The 16,339-nt window shown below is 43.3% G+C and overlaps 1 protein-coding gene across 1 annotated transcript in view; it reads left to right on the forward strand.

Annotated features, from left to right (window-relative positions):
* Positions 1–16,339, forward strand: part of GAD1 (glutamate decarboxylase 1) — a 38,194-nt gene that overhangs the window by 5,940 nt on the left and 15,915 nt on the right. Inside the window, exons 3-5 of the mRNA XM_077751107.1 lie at positions 2,951–3,109; positions 4,173–4,415; positions 9,175–9,265. Coding sequence (XP_077607233.1) covers positions 2,951–3,109; positions 4,173–4,415; positions 9,175–9,265 — 493 coding nt within the window. The remainder of the gene's footprint in view (positions 1–2,950; positions 3,110–4,172; positions 4,416–9,174; positions 9,266–16,339) is intronic.

Here is a 16,339-nt window from a genome sequence, read left to right on the forward strand (position 1 = left end):
TAAAACGGGGGGGGGGGGGGGCAGAGGAGATCTGGCAAGGTACTTTCAGCCCATAAAAATCAGAAAAAGAGTTCCTTTCTCTAGGTAGATGCAATTCCGTGCTACTGCTGGGTGAGCAAGAACAGGAGGGATGGGTTTCAGCCCCTACTTACCCTTGACCGTGTGCCCTTATGCCTTGCAGAGCTCGCAGACACATTTGGAAACAACTTGCTCAAGCCAAGTGCTTTCTAGCTCCCTACGCTCTTTCCCCACTCAGTGCCTCCCCCCGCCCCCCCAGCCCTTTGAGTTTGGGGACAGGGGTAAGGAATCAGCCTCAGGATCTCCTCACTGCCCAGAGGAGTCATGACAGGGTTTGCCTCCTGTTCCCGTTCTCTTAAAGCTAGCCAGAGTGCTACAAGCTTGCCTCTGCTTTCTTCTTTGCCTGTCAGGAATGTCCAGCTGGGTCACCAGTCACTCACAGGCTTAACCTAGGTTCTCACAGGTGGTATGCAGAGCAAGAGAGAATACAGTTGCCAGCCGGGGAAGTTGTCAAAGCACTGACTTTAGTGTCATCCTCCACCTGGTCATCCTTGGAGAAGCATACGTTTCTTTCCAGAGCCTCTCAGAGCCATGAGAGGTCTGGGTCATTTACCTTTTGTGAGGCCTCCAATGTTTTAGAAAACAAATACCTTCCAAGAAATTGTTATTCTGATAACAATATGCATTAAGTATTTAAACAGCAAATTAATGGCTTTCAACACAATTTCTAATGCACTGTAAGTGTGCTATTCACAAGTACAGGGTTTATAGGAAACGTTGATTGCTAATGCACTCCAGGGAGTGTGGCCCAAGGACGAGAAGCAGATTTAAAGTTGTGTCATAATTGTCATCTCTCAATCCTATCGGGACACCTCTGGGAATGCCTGTGTCAGCACCTCCTTTGGAGATAACATCCAAAGCCTAAATCAAGGTCATAGGTCCTGTGGCTGCCCAGAGGAAAGGCGTTTCTAAGGGGTTTCAAGGTAGAGACTTAAGACTTTACCAAGGAGTGGGTCAGAGCCAACCAGAGGTCAGAGACCTGAAGAGTGGGGGTTCAACTGGCAGACCTCATTTCCACCAGGCCACATGATTGGTCTTTTCAGCCTGGCAAATTCTGTAGCTCGCTGTTCCAGGACCAGGTGAGCAGTCTCGGACCTCATGAGCCAAGTGCTCCTGCCTCCCTCAGGCAAATGAGTGCTGGCTCCGGGTCTTGGACTCTGGGGGTTCTAAGGGAACTTCAGAAAGTAGAGGAAGGGGAGAGGGAAAGGATACAACCCCCATCTTTACACCCAACTGTGGAGCTCTATCATAGTGTCCTACCCCCTCCTGATGTCCTTTGCGGTTTTAGTGAGAAGTTTACAAGGTGGGTGCTCGGAACAATGAAAGGCCTGCTGCCTGTTCTTCCCTCCAAAAATAGCCCCTGCTCCTGTGTATGGGAGGATTCCAATCCCTGCAGCCTTCCCCCTGCATCCCTCCTTCTTTCGCCCCTCGCCACTGAATTGCAGTCCTGGGGAAGTAAAGCTGGATTCCCCACAGTAACTTGCCTCTCCTTGGACCTCCTGGGACTTTCCTCCAAGCCTGCCTTGTGATGTGCATGACTCCCCAAGGATATTGGTACCTACAAAGACAGCTTTGAGGTCACCAAGAAGCTTAGAATGTTCTTCTTCTTTTCTGTGTGTTGCATTTTGGGCTAAGACTGAGGCCGGGTTGGAGGAGACGCTGAGGGAAGGAGTGGGTCTGCAGGTCCGAGCCCCAGAGGGCATGGGTATAGGTACTGAGGGAAGGAGTGAGCTCCTACTTGTCTCCAGCTGTTTTGCCTCAACCTGCTTCTCTGTTTGCCACTGGTGTTTGCGCTGTTCACCTCAGATAGGAGAGATTTCCTCCTCTTTCTGAGGAGCAGCTGAGGTGCTTTGAATCCCACCCTGGGCTCAGAATTCACTCCAGAGTTCTGGGATGGTTTTCTAGCTTTATTCCAACATTGGTCACCATCTGCCAAACTGTAGGTTTGTGAAGGGTAGGAGATCTGTCTCATTTATCTCTATCTGCCCTCTGTCCTAGTGGCTTAGCAAAGTACTTTTCCACAATAGATGCTCAGTAAGGGGCGCCTGGGTGGCTCAGTCAACTAAGTGTCTGACTTTGGCTCAGGTCATGATCTCATGGTTCTTGAGTTCTATCCCCGCGTTGGGCTCTGTGCTGACAGCTCAGAGCCTGGAGCCTGCTTTGGATTCTGTGTCTCCCTCTCTCTCTTGCCCCTCTCCTGCTCGAATTCTGTCTCTCTCTCTATATATCTCAAAAATAAACATTAAAAAAATGTGCTCAGTAAGTATTTATAGAATTAAATGTCACCACATATAAGGTTTTGGGCTTCCTTGTCTCTTTCCCCAGTACCTTTATTCAAGGAGAGGGGGTGGGGTGGAGACAGCGGCATGTCAGGTTTGGATCAGAAAAATTACACTTACATTCAGTCCTGTGAGCATTACCTGGTGCCTGAGGAAAACACCTTCCCTAATCCTTAGTGCTGGTCCTCACCTCCTCCTTCCTCTGGTTGCATCTCCCATAAACCCAGTGCCGGCAGCATCCTCTCCGATTGTGTCCTTCCCCTTAAAACCCCATCCTGGGGCTGGTTACTGGAGTGGAAGCTGTCCAATTGACTTAATTCTGAGTTCAGTGTCATGTTTGGAGAGGAGAATGGGCTTTGCTTACTGTTTTGCTCTCTTGCATGACTGGGTCTGTGCCACTGATGACTTTTGGCACTGCCCCTTCCCCGCCTGGAGGCCAGCAGTGCCAAAGCCCTTATGTATAAAATGCAGATACTCTGCTTCTTCTCATGAGAAGCAAGAACCCTGCTTGGAGAGCAGATCTGGCCTGGCAGCTGAGCCTCCAAGGCTGGGAATTGAGTGCATTTCCTCTGACCCAGCGCCTTGTGCTACAGGCTTCTTGCAAAGGGCCAACAGCCTGGAAGAGAAGAGCCGGCTTGTGAGCGCCTTCAAGGAGAGGCAGTCCTCCAAGAACTTGCTTTCCTGTGAGAACAGCGACAGGGATGGACGCTTCCGGCGCACGGAGACTGACTTCTCCAACCTGTTTGCTCGAGGTAGTCCCCACCTTCCTACCCTCTCCATGCCCAACCCTCTCCAGTCCTATCCAGCCAGTCCTATCTGGTAGGTTCCTTGACTGGAGTTTCTTGACTTTTTCCTGAAATTTTACTTCTGTTACCAAAAATGTCATCACTTTTTCTGAACTGTCATGAAACTCCTTTTCCAATATTCGAATAAATATACTCCTTCCTTCCCCACTGCCCCGGGCCTCATCACTATGGGTACTGGATGAGGGCAGTCAATAAAAACAGCCAACTCTGAAGACACTTGCAGGGACAAATATGGTTCCATAGAATCGCTGAATATGAAGGAATCTTACATATAAGAAAATCCAGTGATTCCCATGATAGCATTTATCCTCCAAGGTTGGCGACACCAACGCAATCACTCTGTGGGAAGCTGTGTGGCTGGGCCTAATGACCAAGTGCTGTTCTGAAACCCCTTTTCCTTTTGGAGATCTTTCACTAATTACCGCTGTCCTCACAACTCTGTCTCAGGAGGTGCTTTCCCAGTCTCTCCTGAACAGCTTGAAACCCGCCTCCTTCCATTAACTCCCCACAGGCCGTGGAGGCCAGACCCAAACAGTCAATAAGACTTCACTAAACCTCAGAGATAATCTGGTGAATCTACACTGAGCATCATGTACAGCCAATCTGTTCTTGAGCTATGGCTGACAGCTTCCGCTGGGGCCCCCTAAGTTTTCCTCCCTGCTTAACACAGCCGGACTCTGCCTCCCAGAGGCTAGAGCCCAAAATCACCTCCAGGTATCCCGAAGTGCAAGCTCAAAGGATGAGGTCAAGAGGGAGAGAGATGGCAATTCCCTCTCCCACTTTTCTGAGCCCCATCTTCTAGTTTTCTATCTAAGGACACTACAGAAGACCATTCTGTATGCAAATGTGCATTTTTCTGGGGAGATGGTACATCAGATTCTCAATGTATATACATAACCTGGCATATATTAGGTCTGTAATGCTATCGTGGCTGATATTAGGGATTTCTGGATAAAGGCAATCCAGACATGAGCCAGGCGATAACCACTTGTTGGCTTTCCCCCCTCAGATCTGCTTCCGGCTAAGAACGGGGAAGAGCAAACTGTGCAGTTTCTCCTGGAGGTGGTAGACATACTCCTCAACTATGTCCGCAAGACATTTGATCGCTCCACCAAGGTGCTGGACTTCCATCACCCACACCAGCTGCTGGAAGGCATGGAGGGCTTCAACTTGGAGCTCTCTGACCACCCGGAGTCCCTGGAGCAGATCTTGGTTGACTGCAGAGACACCCTGAAGTATGGTGTCCGTACAGGTAAGGGTGAGAGCCAGGCAGACGTGCAGCAGGAAATTTGCCCTCCATTGTACCCTTGCCAGTTGAGGACAGCAAACTCCTGTTCAAGGTGAAGCACAAACCCTGGTCAACATGTTCAGTGACCACAGAATGATCTTGGGCAGTAGCAGTGGGTAGTAGGCCCAATTCTGGCAAAATCTCATCATCATTTATTGTTGTAAACATAAATTAAGAAATACAAGCACATGGGGTGCTATGTCAAGTTCTGTAAAAAGAGTTTTCTCATTCTTGGTTTTAGACTCTTCACAATCTAAAAAGAGCAGAATGACCTGTCCTCTACTTCTTTTCTCTCCTCCATTTCATGCCTATTTCCTTCTGATAAATCCTACCCTTGCCTGCCCCTACAACAGGGGAGAATTGGGCCCATTTCCTTCCCTTTCTGTATTAGTCTTCTAGGGCTGCCATAACAAATTACCACAAACCAGCTGACTCAAAACAAGAGGAATTTATTCTCCCACAGTTCTAGATGTTAGAGGTTTGAAATTTAGATGTGCAGGGCCATGCCCTCTTGGAAGACTCTTAGAGAGGCTCTGTTCTTGCCTCTTCCAGCTGCTCGTGGACGAGGGCATCCTTGGCTTGTGGGTGACATCACTCCGATCCCTGCCTTCACCCTCCCATGACGTTCTTCCTGTGAATGTGTCCACAGTTTTCTCTCCTTTTCTTTTTTCCTAAGTTTATTGATTTATTTTGAGAGAGACAGTGTGAGTGGGAGAGGGGCAGACAGACAGACAGACAGACAGCCTCCCTCTCAAGCAGGCTCTGTGTTGTCAGTGCAGAGCCTGACACAGGGCCCAAACCCACGAACCCATGAGATCATGACCTGAGCCGAAACTAAGAGTTGGATGCTTAACCAACTGAACCACCCAGGTGCCCCCAAAGTTTTCTTTTCTTACAAGGACGCCAATCTTTGGATTAGGCCTACTCCAATCCATTATGGACTCATCTTAACTTGATTACATCTGCAAAGACCCTCTTTCCAAAGAAGGTCACACTCACAGGAACCAGGGGTTAAGATTTGATCATATCTTTTTGAGGGACACAGTTCAACCCACAACCCTTTCTGTTAGCTAGGCAGAAATGTCACACACATACATACCACTTGCACCTTGCTCATACCTCTAGAGTTTAGACCATCTGTCATATGACCATTTGTCATAATAGCAGCTCATATTGCCTCCAAAACTGAAGCCTCCCATGGCCATAGGAGCATGGACTCTTATTGGCCCAGCGTCTGACTCCACTTAGATATTTAGCCTGCAGCCCTTCATCCCTGTTCTTCAAGCAGCTTCTGGGAGTGGATATTTGCATTTATAGAGTTTGTGGTCTCTCAGGCAGTGTGAAACCTGCATCTCAAGGTGCTGACCCTGGGAAGGCATTCTGTTGCTGCCAGATGAAAATACAACTCCTTGTTGCTGATCTGTAATTTAGATCTAGATCAGAGCAATAGGGTAAACCCCACAGGTAGCTGCATGCAGTTCAAGGTATTTTTTTAAGGATATTAATACTCAGCCAAAATGATGAATTGGGTTTTAATAGTGAAAACAGACTGATCTGGGTGCAGTTTGTGAAGAGATGATGATGGTATTGGAAATTTCTTTACAAGTTAACAATTTCTGAAAAAAGAAACGGTATATATAAAGTCTCTGTGACCCGAGACAGAGACTGGTCAGCCCTTAGTCACAGTAGATATACCAACTTCCTTGGCTTTTCTTTTTTAACTTTTTATTATGGAAAAGTTTGAACTTTTACAAAAGTAGAATAGTATAATCAACCCTGTATACACAATGCTTTTATCAACTCCTGCCAACTTTGTTTCACCTATTACCCTCCCTTCTCTATCATATGGAAGCAAATCTCAAACATACTGTTTCATCTATAAATACTCTTCATTCTCAAGAACTTTTTTTTAAAAAAATTTTAATGTTTTATTTATTTCTGAGAGAGACAGAGACAGCATAAGCAGGGGAGGGTCAGAGAGAGAGGGAGACACAGAATCTGAAACAGGCTCCAGGCTCTGAGCTGTCAGCACAGAACCCAATACGGGGCTTGAACCCATGAACCGTGAGATCATGACCTGAGCTGAAGTTGGAGGCTTAACCAATTGAGCCACCCAGGCGCCCCATCAAGAACTCTCTAAAAATAAATAACCACAAGAGATGCCTGGGTGGTGTAGCTGGTTAAGTATCCAGCTCTTGACTTTGGCTCAGTTCATGATTTTGTGCTTCATGGGATCAAACCCCATATGGGGCTCTGCACTGACAACACAGAGCCTACTTGGGACTCCCTCTCTCCCCTGTCTCTCTGCCCCTCCCCAACTCATGCACGCTCTCTCTTTCTCTCTCTCAAAATAAATAAATGAACATTAACAAATAACCATAATCTATTGTTAGATCAAAAAATCCAAAATTTATCGTTCCTTAATATCAGATATTCAATGTTCAAATTTCCAATGGTCTCATGAATTTTATAATTCATAAATTATAATTTTATAATTCATTCCCCACATTCCAATTGATGTGTCTCTTAATAATAAACTTCCCCCTCCATTTTTTCCCCTTGAAGTTTATTCATTGAAAAACTTTACTTTGAAAAATAACTCTTTTCCCCGCTACCCGGCTTTAGACCATGTGCTGCTTAGTTCCACATATATCATGTGTTACTTCATTGAATATAGAGAATTGAAATTAAAATTTAAAATAGATCATTTTGTTATTTGATAGAAATTCTGCTATAAGATTTTAGAGGCAGAGTACTACAGTCATAAGATAAAAGTAAGGTTTTAGACAACTTTGTTTCCTTCATATGTTCAATGGACAAAGAGATACTTTTTCACTTTTTTTAAATAATTTTTTTAATGTTTGTTTATTTTGGAGACAGAGTGAGAGTGGGGGAGAGGCAGAGAGAGAGGGAGACATAGAATCGAAAGCAGGCTCCTGGCTCTGAGCCATTCTAGCCCTACCCAGGGCTTGAACTGACAAGCTGCAAGATCATGACCTCAGCTGAAGTGAGACTGAGCCACTCAGGCGCCCTGATGCGGTTTCATTTTTATTTGAGGATGTTTGTGTCAGTCTGTCTATCATTGTCCATCTTTCATCTCTGCTGCAAAGATGGGTTGTTTTGATACATTGTCAAAAAGTGTGATTGCATTTATTTATGACAAATTTAAAAATATGTATATTTGGTCTTAAAATGAAATGTTTATTGTTGGAAAGTTTTCAAGTGGATATTGCATGTTTTTAATGGATTTCAACAAAGTTTGTTACATTGCAGGAGATCTCAGAGATTCTGTTGGCACTGAGCATAGTGGAATAGCTTTTTAGCATAATCTATATAAATGTCTGGAATCTGGCCCCATACTTGCACTAAGCTTACTGTTTATGCTTTTTTCATTTTTCCCCCTGAAGATTAGGATTATTTTTTGAGGACTCTTGAGATGCAGAAATTGATATATTCTGATATAAGAAGTCTTAGTCTGGATGTTCTGAATGAGTCCCCATTACATCCAAGGAAGAACAGACATTTTCAGAGAGGGAGCTCAGACCAGGAACATTCAAGCACCAGCTCTCTGACAGTTATTTCAGAGGCAAAAGCAATTTCTACTGGAAACTCAGCAGTCAGCATATCTCTCTAATACCAGGTCTCTGCCACACACCCCTAGATAATCTATTGCATTGACACCTTCATGACAGCCTAGCCAAGCCTGCTGATGTGGGGTTGAGTTTTCTTGTGAAAGCCAAGTTGGCCAAAACTTGGCAACAGTCCTGAATTTGCTGAGAACAAAGCCTCTTAAAGCAGAGTCTGTGTTATAAAGAGTTTTAGGGTTATAGAGTAATAACAATTATTTTACCAACAACTTGATGAGTGAATGAAGCTATATTTGCCTCTGTTTCACAAAGGAGATTGCCAAGTCATCTCAGCAATAAATTTCATTTAATGGTCACCTGACTATGTGTGGACAAAAACACACCAATGCTTGACATCATATTTGGGTGACATAGGGACCCAGAGACATCAGCACCAGAGCTGCCATCTTCCCTGGCCTTGGTGTGGTCCACAGAGCCACAAACCCTATCTAAGTCCTTCAGGCTCTCCTCCATCAGCGAATGTTGACTTGGGGATTAAATCCTTGGGATGTTAAATTAAAAGTTGAAACACTTATGGATAAAATCAGGACCACCATATCCTGATTTGTAATTAAAAAAATCATTATGACAGAGTTCATCTGAAAGTCAATAAATTAGATACTGGAAAGATTATTAGTTTCATGACAAAGGATTTTTTTTAACTTTAAAAGCATTTTTCTTCAGGGGTGCCCCGGTGGCACAGTTGGTTAAGCATCCAGCTTTAGCTCTGGTCATGATCTCATGGTTTGTGGGTTTGAGCTCTGCATCAGGCTCCATGCTGACAACTCAAAGCCTGGAGCCTGCTTTGGGTTCTGTGTCTCCCTCTTTCTCTCTGCCTCCACTGCCCTCTCTCATAAATAAACATTAAAAAAATTTTTTTTGAAGCATTCTGCTTCGGTAACATAGGTTTTGGGAACATAATTAATGCTAAAAGTTGGTATAGGGTAGGTCTGCCCGCCCTCCCTTCTTCAGTATCCTTGTGCAGCCCTGTTAGACTCTTGGGATAAAGTCCCCATCAGTGTGGCCAGCCTTTGCTTTGAAGATAGCTTGAAAAGTCTGTGTTTGCCTTGATGCTTGCCTGTCGCTCATCTCTCCAGGTCACCCTCGATTTTTCAACCAGCTCTCCACTGGACTGGATATCATTGGTTTAGCTGGTGAATGGCTGACATCAACTGCCAATACCAACATGTAAGTTCCACGTATTATTTTCATATAGGCAACAGTGATGTGTGATTGTGGCTTGTTGCTTTAAAAGTCCACTTCCAATGGTTCTATAACAATGTTATTACAGTTTCCCTAGTCATCTTTTCTCTTAAAATATTTAACTTTATCACAGTCCTGATTTAGTAGTAGGTACTCAATAAACTATTTTTTTTAAGTTTTTTTTTTTTAATATTTTTATTTATTTCTAGGAGAGAGAGAGAGAGACAGCGTGAGCAGGGGAGGGTCAGAGAGAGAGGGAGACACAGACTCTGAAACAGGCTCCAGGCTCTGAGCTGGCAGTCAGCACAGAGCCCGACGCGGGGCTCGAACCCACGAACTGCGAGATCATGACCTAAGCGAAAGTCAGATGCTTAACCGACTAAGCCACCCAGGCGCCCCTCAATAAACTATTTTTAATGAATAATGCAATTTACTAAAAGCATGGTCATGAGAAAGAATAATTCTGGCTTTCAGAATTTAGTGTGAAATTTCATGTTAAGAGAATCCATGTCTCTTAATGATGTATCTAAAGAGGTCACGTTTTAGAGTATGATCTTGGTCTGTTTTCCCACCTAAGCACACTGGTCCTCATCCTTTAGGGCATAGTTCCTTCACAGTTAAAGTTTCCAGAAAGCCACAAGCTAGTTTGATCCACCTGTTGCTTACCTAAAAATTCTAAAACAAAATCCAGCTGGTAGTGATATATATTCCTTTCAAAATAACTCATTGTTTTTCTGAATTTGACATTTTTTCTGTACTTGTTTGAGTTGGCAAAACCTTAATTTGTTTCCAATCTCCTATAAATTTATATGAAACTGACTCTAAGGCTCTGGGGCTGTAAGACTTCTGGGTAGATTTCTTGCAATCACCTCTTTCCTCTATATATGCATGCCCTCTTTGGAGACAAGGACAGGTTATAAGTTGATGGAGGGTCGTGAGAGACTACTGAGTACTGTCTTTTCTCTGAACACTATGATCATGTTTTACCACTATTTAGACACCCAGTCCAGGGCCTCACATTCTATTAAAGTATCAGGGGAAAATAATGAAACAATTTTCTAACAATAATTTTCAAAATAATTACATAAGAATTACATGTGTTTTAGTCACTGTGAAAATATTTAGAAAATAACCATCCACTTTCTAAGTCCATGGTGAAGTAGATTTGAAAAATGAATTTAAGTGAAAGGGAGGTATTGTTTAAAATGAGAAATTCCCTTTGACATCAAGATAGAATGTAAGTCATTAAAGTTCAAGATATTCTATTTTTCTTCAACAAACTACTACTAGCCACAAAACCTAAAAATGCACTTTAAAATTATCCATTGATACATGTGTGTTCCAAAGCTATTTAATTCTGTGACTCAAAACATTTAACATTCAGAAAAGTTTCTGTTAATTAAGGATTCCTGCATTGTTCCCTAATTTAAAACAGCAGTGACCAATTTTTAAAAGCAAACGTGACAAGTGAGGTTTTTAGTGCTATAAGGCAAAGAAGATGAGGTCGATTAAAAACAAAAATGATTTTCATGCTCCCTGTTTGCAAGTCATGGTCCACGTCACAGAGTATCTATGTTGGAGCACCGAGGCTATGAAGAGCCGAGAGGAATTGGGGTCAAAGACACAATTGCTTGTTTGGCCTCCTCTAACAAAAAAATTTCGCCTTTGCAACCTTTACTGTGGTATGATATGTGAAACACAAATATATCAGCAAGCCCAGACATCATAATGTACTAATTATAACTTGAAAAAAGACACTAATGCTTAATTGGAGCATCTCACACTAAGGAACAATTTTAAATTAGGCAGTACAACTTTTTTTAAAAAACTTAACTATTTGGAAAAAAATGAGAAAAATAGGGTGAAAGGTATATATCCTTTAAGCCCAAGCACTCATGTTAACATAGGCACTGAATTTACCCAGCATCTTTAAGTGTGTATCCTGTAGGCATCTCAGCTGCAATTTCCTAACACATGTGGCCCGATCTCAAGGTAAATCAAAGGAACTTACTCTTTTGTGAGTTCATGACCAGATAGTGTCCTAAAAGGCTTTTCTTTAATCCGAGAGATCTCACAAATTTCCTTTTTTATGTGTTCATTAAATGAAGTCCCTTACTCTTTCCTTACCTCAGCTCAGCCATGAAACACTAAAATATGTCCCAGCCATCTGAGGTCAAGGCCAGTCCAACTAAATGGCACATAGTAATTGCAGCTGTACTGAATACAATGGATATTTATAAAATATGATCCGATTCCAACAGATCGATAGAGAAGGTTATTTAACATAGTGAAATAGTTTCTGTCAGTTTTGGAGACAAGGCATTGTCTGAAGAAGTAATAACTATTATCTAGAAATTGTTCTAAGTCAGTTCCCCTGGAAGATCATGAAATGTGGCAGCACTGTCAGGGGCTTATGCAGAAATTTGCTCCCTGGAGACAGTTCCTTCTCCATCTGGGGACAGTGTTCAGAATAAACCTGGGAAAGGATGGCCAAAGGATTGTTCTTTGGCAGAGTAGGCAAAATGAGTGACATACTCATTTTGTTGGCCTGCTCTATCATTGCATTTGGGTGGCATTGCTAATAGAAAGTAATGACTATATTCCTCAATATAGTCTTTCAGAAAGAACTATCTAGTCTCCTAATTCGAGTGGCAAAGCGTAGGGTATCTGACTGCTCACAGAAAATAGAACATTTAGGTTCATGCATTTATACCTGCCTGTGCAGATAGCTATGAGATCTGTTCTCCGAGCAAGGACCCAATGAAGATCCAAAGAAAACTTCACAAGTATGTAGTTGTCCATTGCACGTCCAGCTCTTTTCTTCCAAAACAGGGCCACCAAGCACAACTCTGCAGGCTGAGCAGTGCCCACATGCAAACAACAGCCTTCCCTCACATACCTGATGACAACCCGTAATCTTAATGGCAAGATCTATTACAGCCCCCTTGTTATGAGGTTATGGTTTCAAGTATCTAATGCTTTATTGTCATAGAAATAGAAGTTACGCAGGAGAAATTTTCTGTGGCAGTTATCAGTCATTTGATACTGCTAGGCAAGTTGTTAGAGAGGAACCTGCAGTAGGCAGTTGTCGCTCATCATAGAAAAACAGCTGGAAGGTAAAAGACTGGGAATTCTGACTCAGACATGCACGAACTGAGATCTTGAAGCAAATCACTGCATTCCTCAGAGACTCAGTGTCTTCTTCAGAAAATGGGAGATAATAATCTCCATCCTACAGAGTGGTTCTGCAGACAAAAAAAAAAAGCACCAGTCTTAAGTACCTGTTGTATGCGAGGTGCAGTGAACACACCTAGGAGAGGCAGCCACTATACAGGCCACCATTGCCATTTGAGCTGCCTCCCAGCTCTTTTGTTTGTGTCTCTCATCATCTCTGGACACCAGAGGGACTCTCTAAGCTTCCCTTCAGATGTGTTCTCTTTTAAGGTGAAGATGGGACAGCGGCCACATCTGTAAGGAGGAGAAATCTAAGAGGAGTGTAAAGTTAGAGAGTCCACATAGAAAATTATTTCTCTCATTAAAGAAGTTCCCAGTTTGACAGTCACCAGGGATCCAGGTTCCTTGTGCCTTTCTAATCCATACTGTAGCTCATGGCTCTCATACTGAGAGTCACCTCATGGTGCAGGCTGGCTGCTGGAGCTCTAGCTATCACTTATATGTTCCAGAATTAGAAATGAGGGAGGCAGGAAGGAAGGATGAAAGGGAGGGAGGGAAAGAGGGAGAGATGAAGGACGGAAGGAGGGAGGAAGAGAGAGGAAAGAAAGGAGGGGAGGAGGGGCGTGGTCAAAAGGGGAACACACTCTTTTTTTTTTTTTAATTTTTTTAATGTTTTATTTATTTCTAGGAGAGAGGGAGAGAGAGAGAGAGAGTGTGAGCAGGGGAGGGTCAGAGAGAGAGGGAGTCACAGACTCTGAAACAGGCTCCAGGCTCTGAGCTGGCAATCAGCACAGAGCCCGACGTGGGGCTCGAACCCACGAACTGCGAGATCATGACCTAAGTGAAAGTCGGACGCTTAACCGACTAAGCCACCCAGGTGCCCCGGAAACACACTCTTTCTAAGCAACCTTTCCAGAAGCTCCACACAGCAGTTCCCATAGCATCTCTTAGCCAGAACTTAGTCCCATGGCCACACCTAGGGAGGCTAGGAAATGTAGTCTTTGATCTAGGTGAATTGCAACCCAGAATAAAATTGAATGAAGCAAAGGAAAATTGATACTGGTTGGCAACCAGCAGACTCTGCCACAATAGAAACAGAGCTCTTAACGATCAATTTGCCTTAGTTTAGAGTGAATCCCACTAGGAAGTTCAGTTGAATCACTAAAAAAAGGCTGACTCACTACCCTACTCAACATAGAAGGACTCCCAACTCTCCCTTAATGTCACTCCTGAGTGTCACCATCCTATTTTGATCCCTAATTTCTAGTCCCGTGTTCTTACTTCACCCCAGAGCTATTTGAAGGTTTAGTTTCTTGTTCTTTGATTGAAATGCCATCTTGTACGCTGACTTTAGCATCTAACCAGCTTCTTTTGAATCCATATTTGACCTTTGCTCTCTTGGCTTTGTTCACTTTCATCTGTCATTTGGAGTCCAGGTTGCAAGAGGAGAATTTCCTATAATTGCATACAAAAATGATGTGCATATCCTCATTTTCTTCCTGAAGAGAGGGACCATAGTTTTCCTAGGATCCCCAAAGGCTTCCTTGACCCCAGCTAAGTTAAGATCCACTGCTTTAGGGTGAACTTTAAGGCCTTCTATAAGGCTTTGGTCACAGGCAGACTCCCAGTTGTAAACAAGGCCCAGAAAGGGAAAGCATCAGAGAAGTGTCAGAAATAGGGAACACCATGTTAGTCCATCTGTCAGGCTTAGCTGAGGATCAGCAGCCATGGACCAATCTGTCAGCTTCCAAGAGAGGATGTCAGGACTAAAGCCATGAATCAGGATAAGCTTGGTGTTAGCTGTGGGATAACTGGTCACTGAGACCTAGGCAGTGACTGTCAAACAGGATGCAGCAAGGCCAAGAAACAAATGCTGGATTCATCCTAGGAAGCTTCTTCACCAATGTTGGAAATGGTGTCTAGTATCTTTGTTTCCTCAGTACATAAGACACCACCTGGCAGAGAATAGTCACTCAATAAGTATATATTGAACAAAACTGAAAGAAGAGTTTAGGAACTGGGTACCTGGTACAGATAAGGGAATTGAAATAGATGAGATCAAATAGTCTCATGATCAAACTCTCTAGACTCTTCCTCCTAATCCTGCAAATAATGGCCATATTCCTGGTCCATAGGTAGAACCACTAATTCATGCAAACCTGGGACCTAAATTGATTTAAATCATGAAGTCGACCAAACCCCTAGCCTTCAGTGCCATCCCTTCTCCTTTCTCCCATGCAGTTCCTACCTGGCCATCTAACACTGACTTGACTCCAATTCAGCTTTCATCTAGTCCTTGATAAGGTTCTGATATTGTGGTGTGTGATTGCATTTGTTCCTTGCCTTTTCCCAGAGAGCCTCCTCACTCGGTATTGTGAGGCACTAGCACACACACTGACACCAGTACCTCTCCACCACGCATACATTTTTGCCATTCCAACATTTCCAAAACTCAGTGGCACCATTGATACCACAGTTGTTCAAGAATGGTTAGAAGCACATCATGAGTTTGCCTCTTGGTACACTCAGCAGCACAGGCTAAACCAGGAATCCTTCTCTTCTTCTTCCTTTATCAGGCCATCAGACATGAGGGAGTGTTGGTTGCTACGGTGATGGGGCTCAGAGCAGAACCAAAGCATGATTGTGACCTCCAGAGGTGATGGTAACTGAACACATGATTTCCAAGGGTCTTCCGCCTAAATTTCAAGGGTCCTCCCAAGGAAAATGGACACATTCTTTTTGGAAACAAAATTCTTCTACCAACAGATATATCCTGAGGGTCCGCCAGGATCTCTTTGTCATCTTTTACCACCAAGTGATTGATTTGATTGTTTCCCCCCATGATCAAAACTTAGTAGCTTCACCTGTGTCTTATTGTACAATTATTACCTCATCCTTGCAAATAGCTTTTCTAAATCATTAAGCCAGCAAGAATTCCCATTAGTCCTCGATATTGGTATTCAGCCCAAACACCCTAATCAATGATAAAGTCTCCCCATATCACTTGGCTGAGTCAATCTAGGGATCTCTCTTCAGCAAGCATGGTCGGAGCTGAGCCCACACGATAGGCTCAAAGCTTAAGAAGACCAAGCAAAAAGAAAAAAGACAAAGAGCCTCAGAGTCAGTAAATATCTTTTTGATTTCTGGCTTAATTTGCTGTGGATGGACCTTCTTTGATTTCTCTTAAGCCCCGTCCTTGGCACCACAATCTTGTTTCAATGACTGGTCTACTTGACTGTGCTTCTGTTCTCAGTTGCGTTGAGAAGAGTATGGCTTGCTACTTCACAATCAGTTTGTTAGAAGACAAAGCTAGCCTGCCCGGGCATCTGGTGCCCACAGTCAGCTGTGTGTGCCAGTTGACTCTCTTCTTATTATTTATAATTGGTAATTAGAAAATCATCACTTGTAATTATTCTTGACAGATATTGACTTCAGAGGATTATAGAAACATAGCTGTCCTTGGGGATTATTAGTAGAAAAATCATGTAGATAATTATATTGAGATCTTTAAAACCTGGGTCAATATTTCCAATTAGATTCACAGTTAGCTTCCAGATGTTTACATTGTTTTTAAAATATAGATTTTGGCTCTGAGTTTTATCGCTTCTACAAGTATGAAACTGGCAGTCGGTTTCGGTCAGTTGCAAACCAATTATATGTAGAACTTAGAATACAGTTTTTTCAATTAACATTTGCATCATCTTACATCTTAAAGGTGAAGGAGATCCAGGAAAGTCATTTTCTTTCCTTCTATTTCTCTGGGTGGACCACATCTAAGACATTCCATTCAGATAAAAATCTATCTTGTTGGTGAAAAGTCACAGGCCAGATAATTCCACCACCTCTCTAGGTAACCCAGGCTGGTTTCTGATATTTTATGATTGG

This window comes from Crocuta crocuta, unplaced genomic scaffold, assembly GCF_008692635.1.
Source record: "Crocuta crocuta isolate KB4526 unplaced genomic scaffold, BGI_CrCroc_1.0 scaffold219, whole genome shotgun sequence".
Taxonomy (NCBI): domain Eukaryota; kingdom Metazoa; phylum Chordata; class Mammalia; order Carnivora; family Hyaenidae; genus Crocuta; species Crocuta crocuta.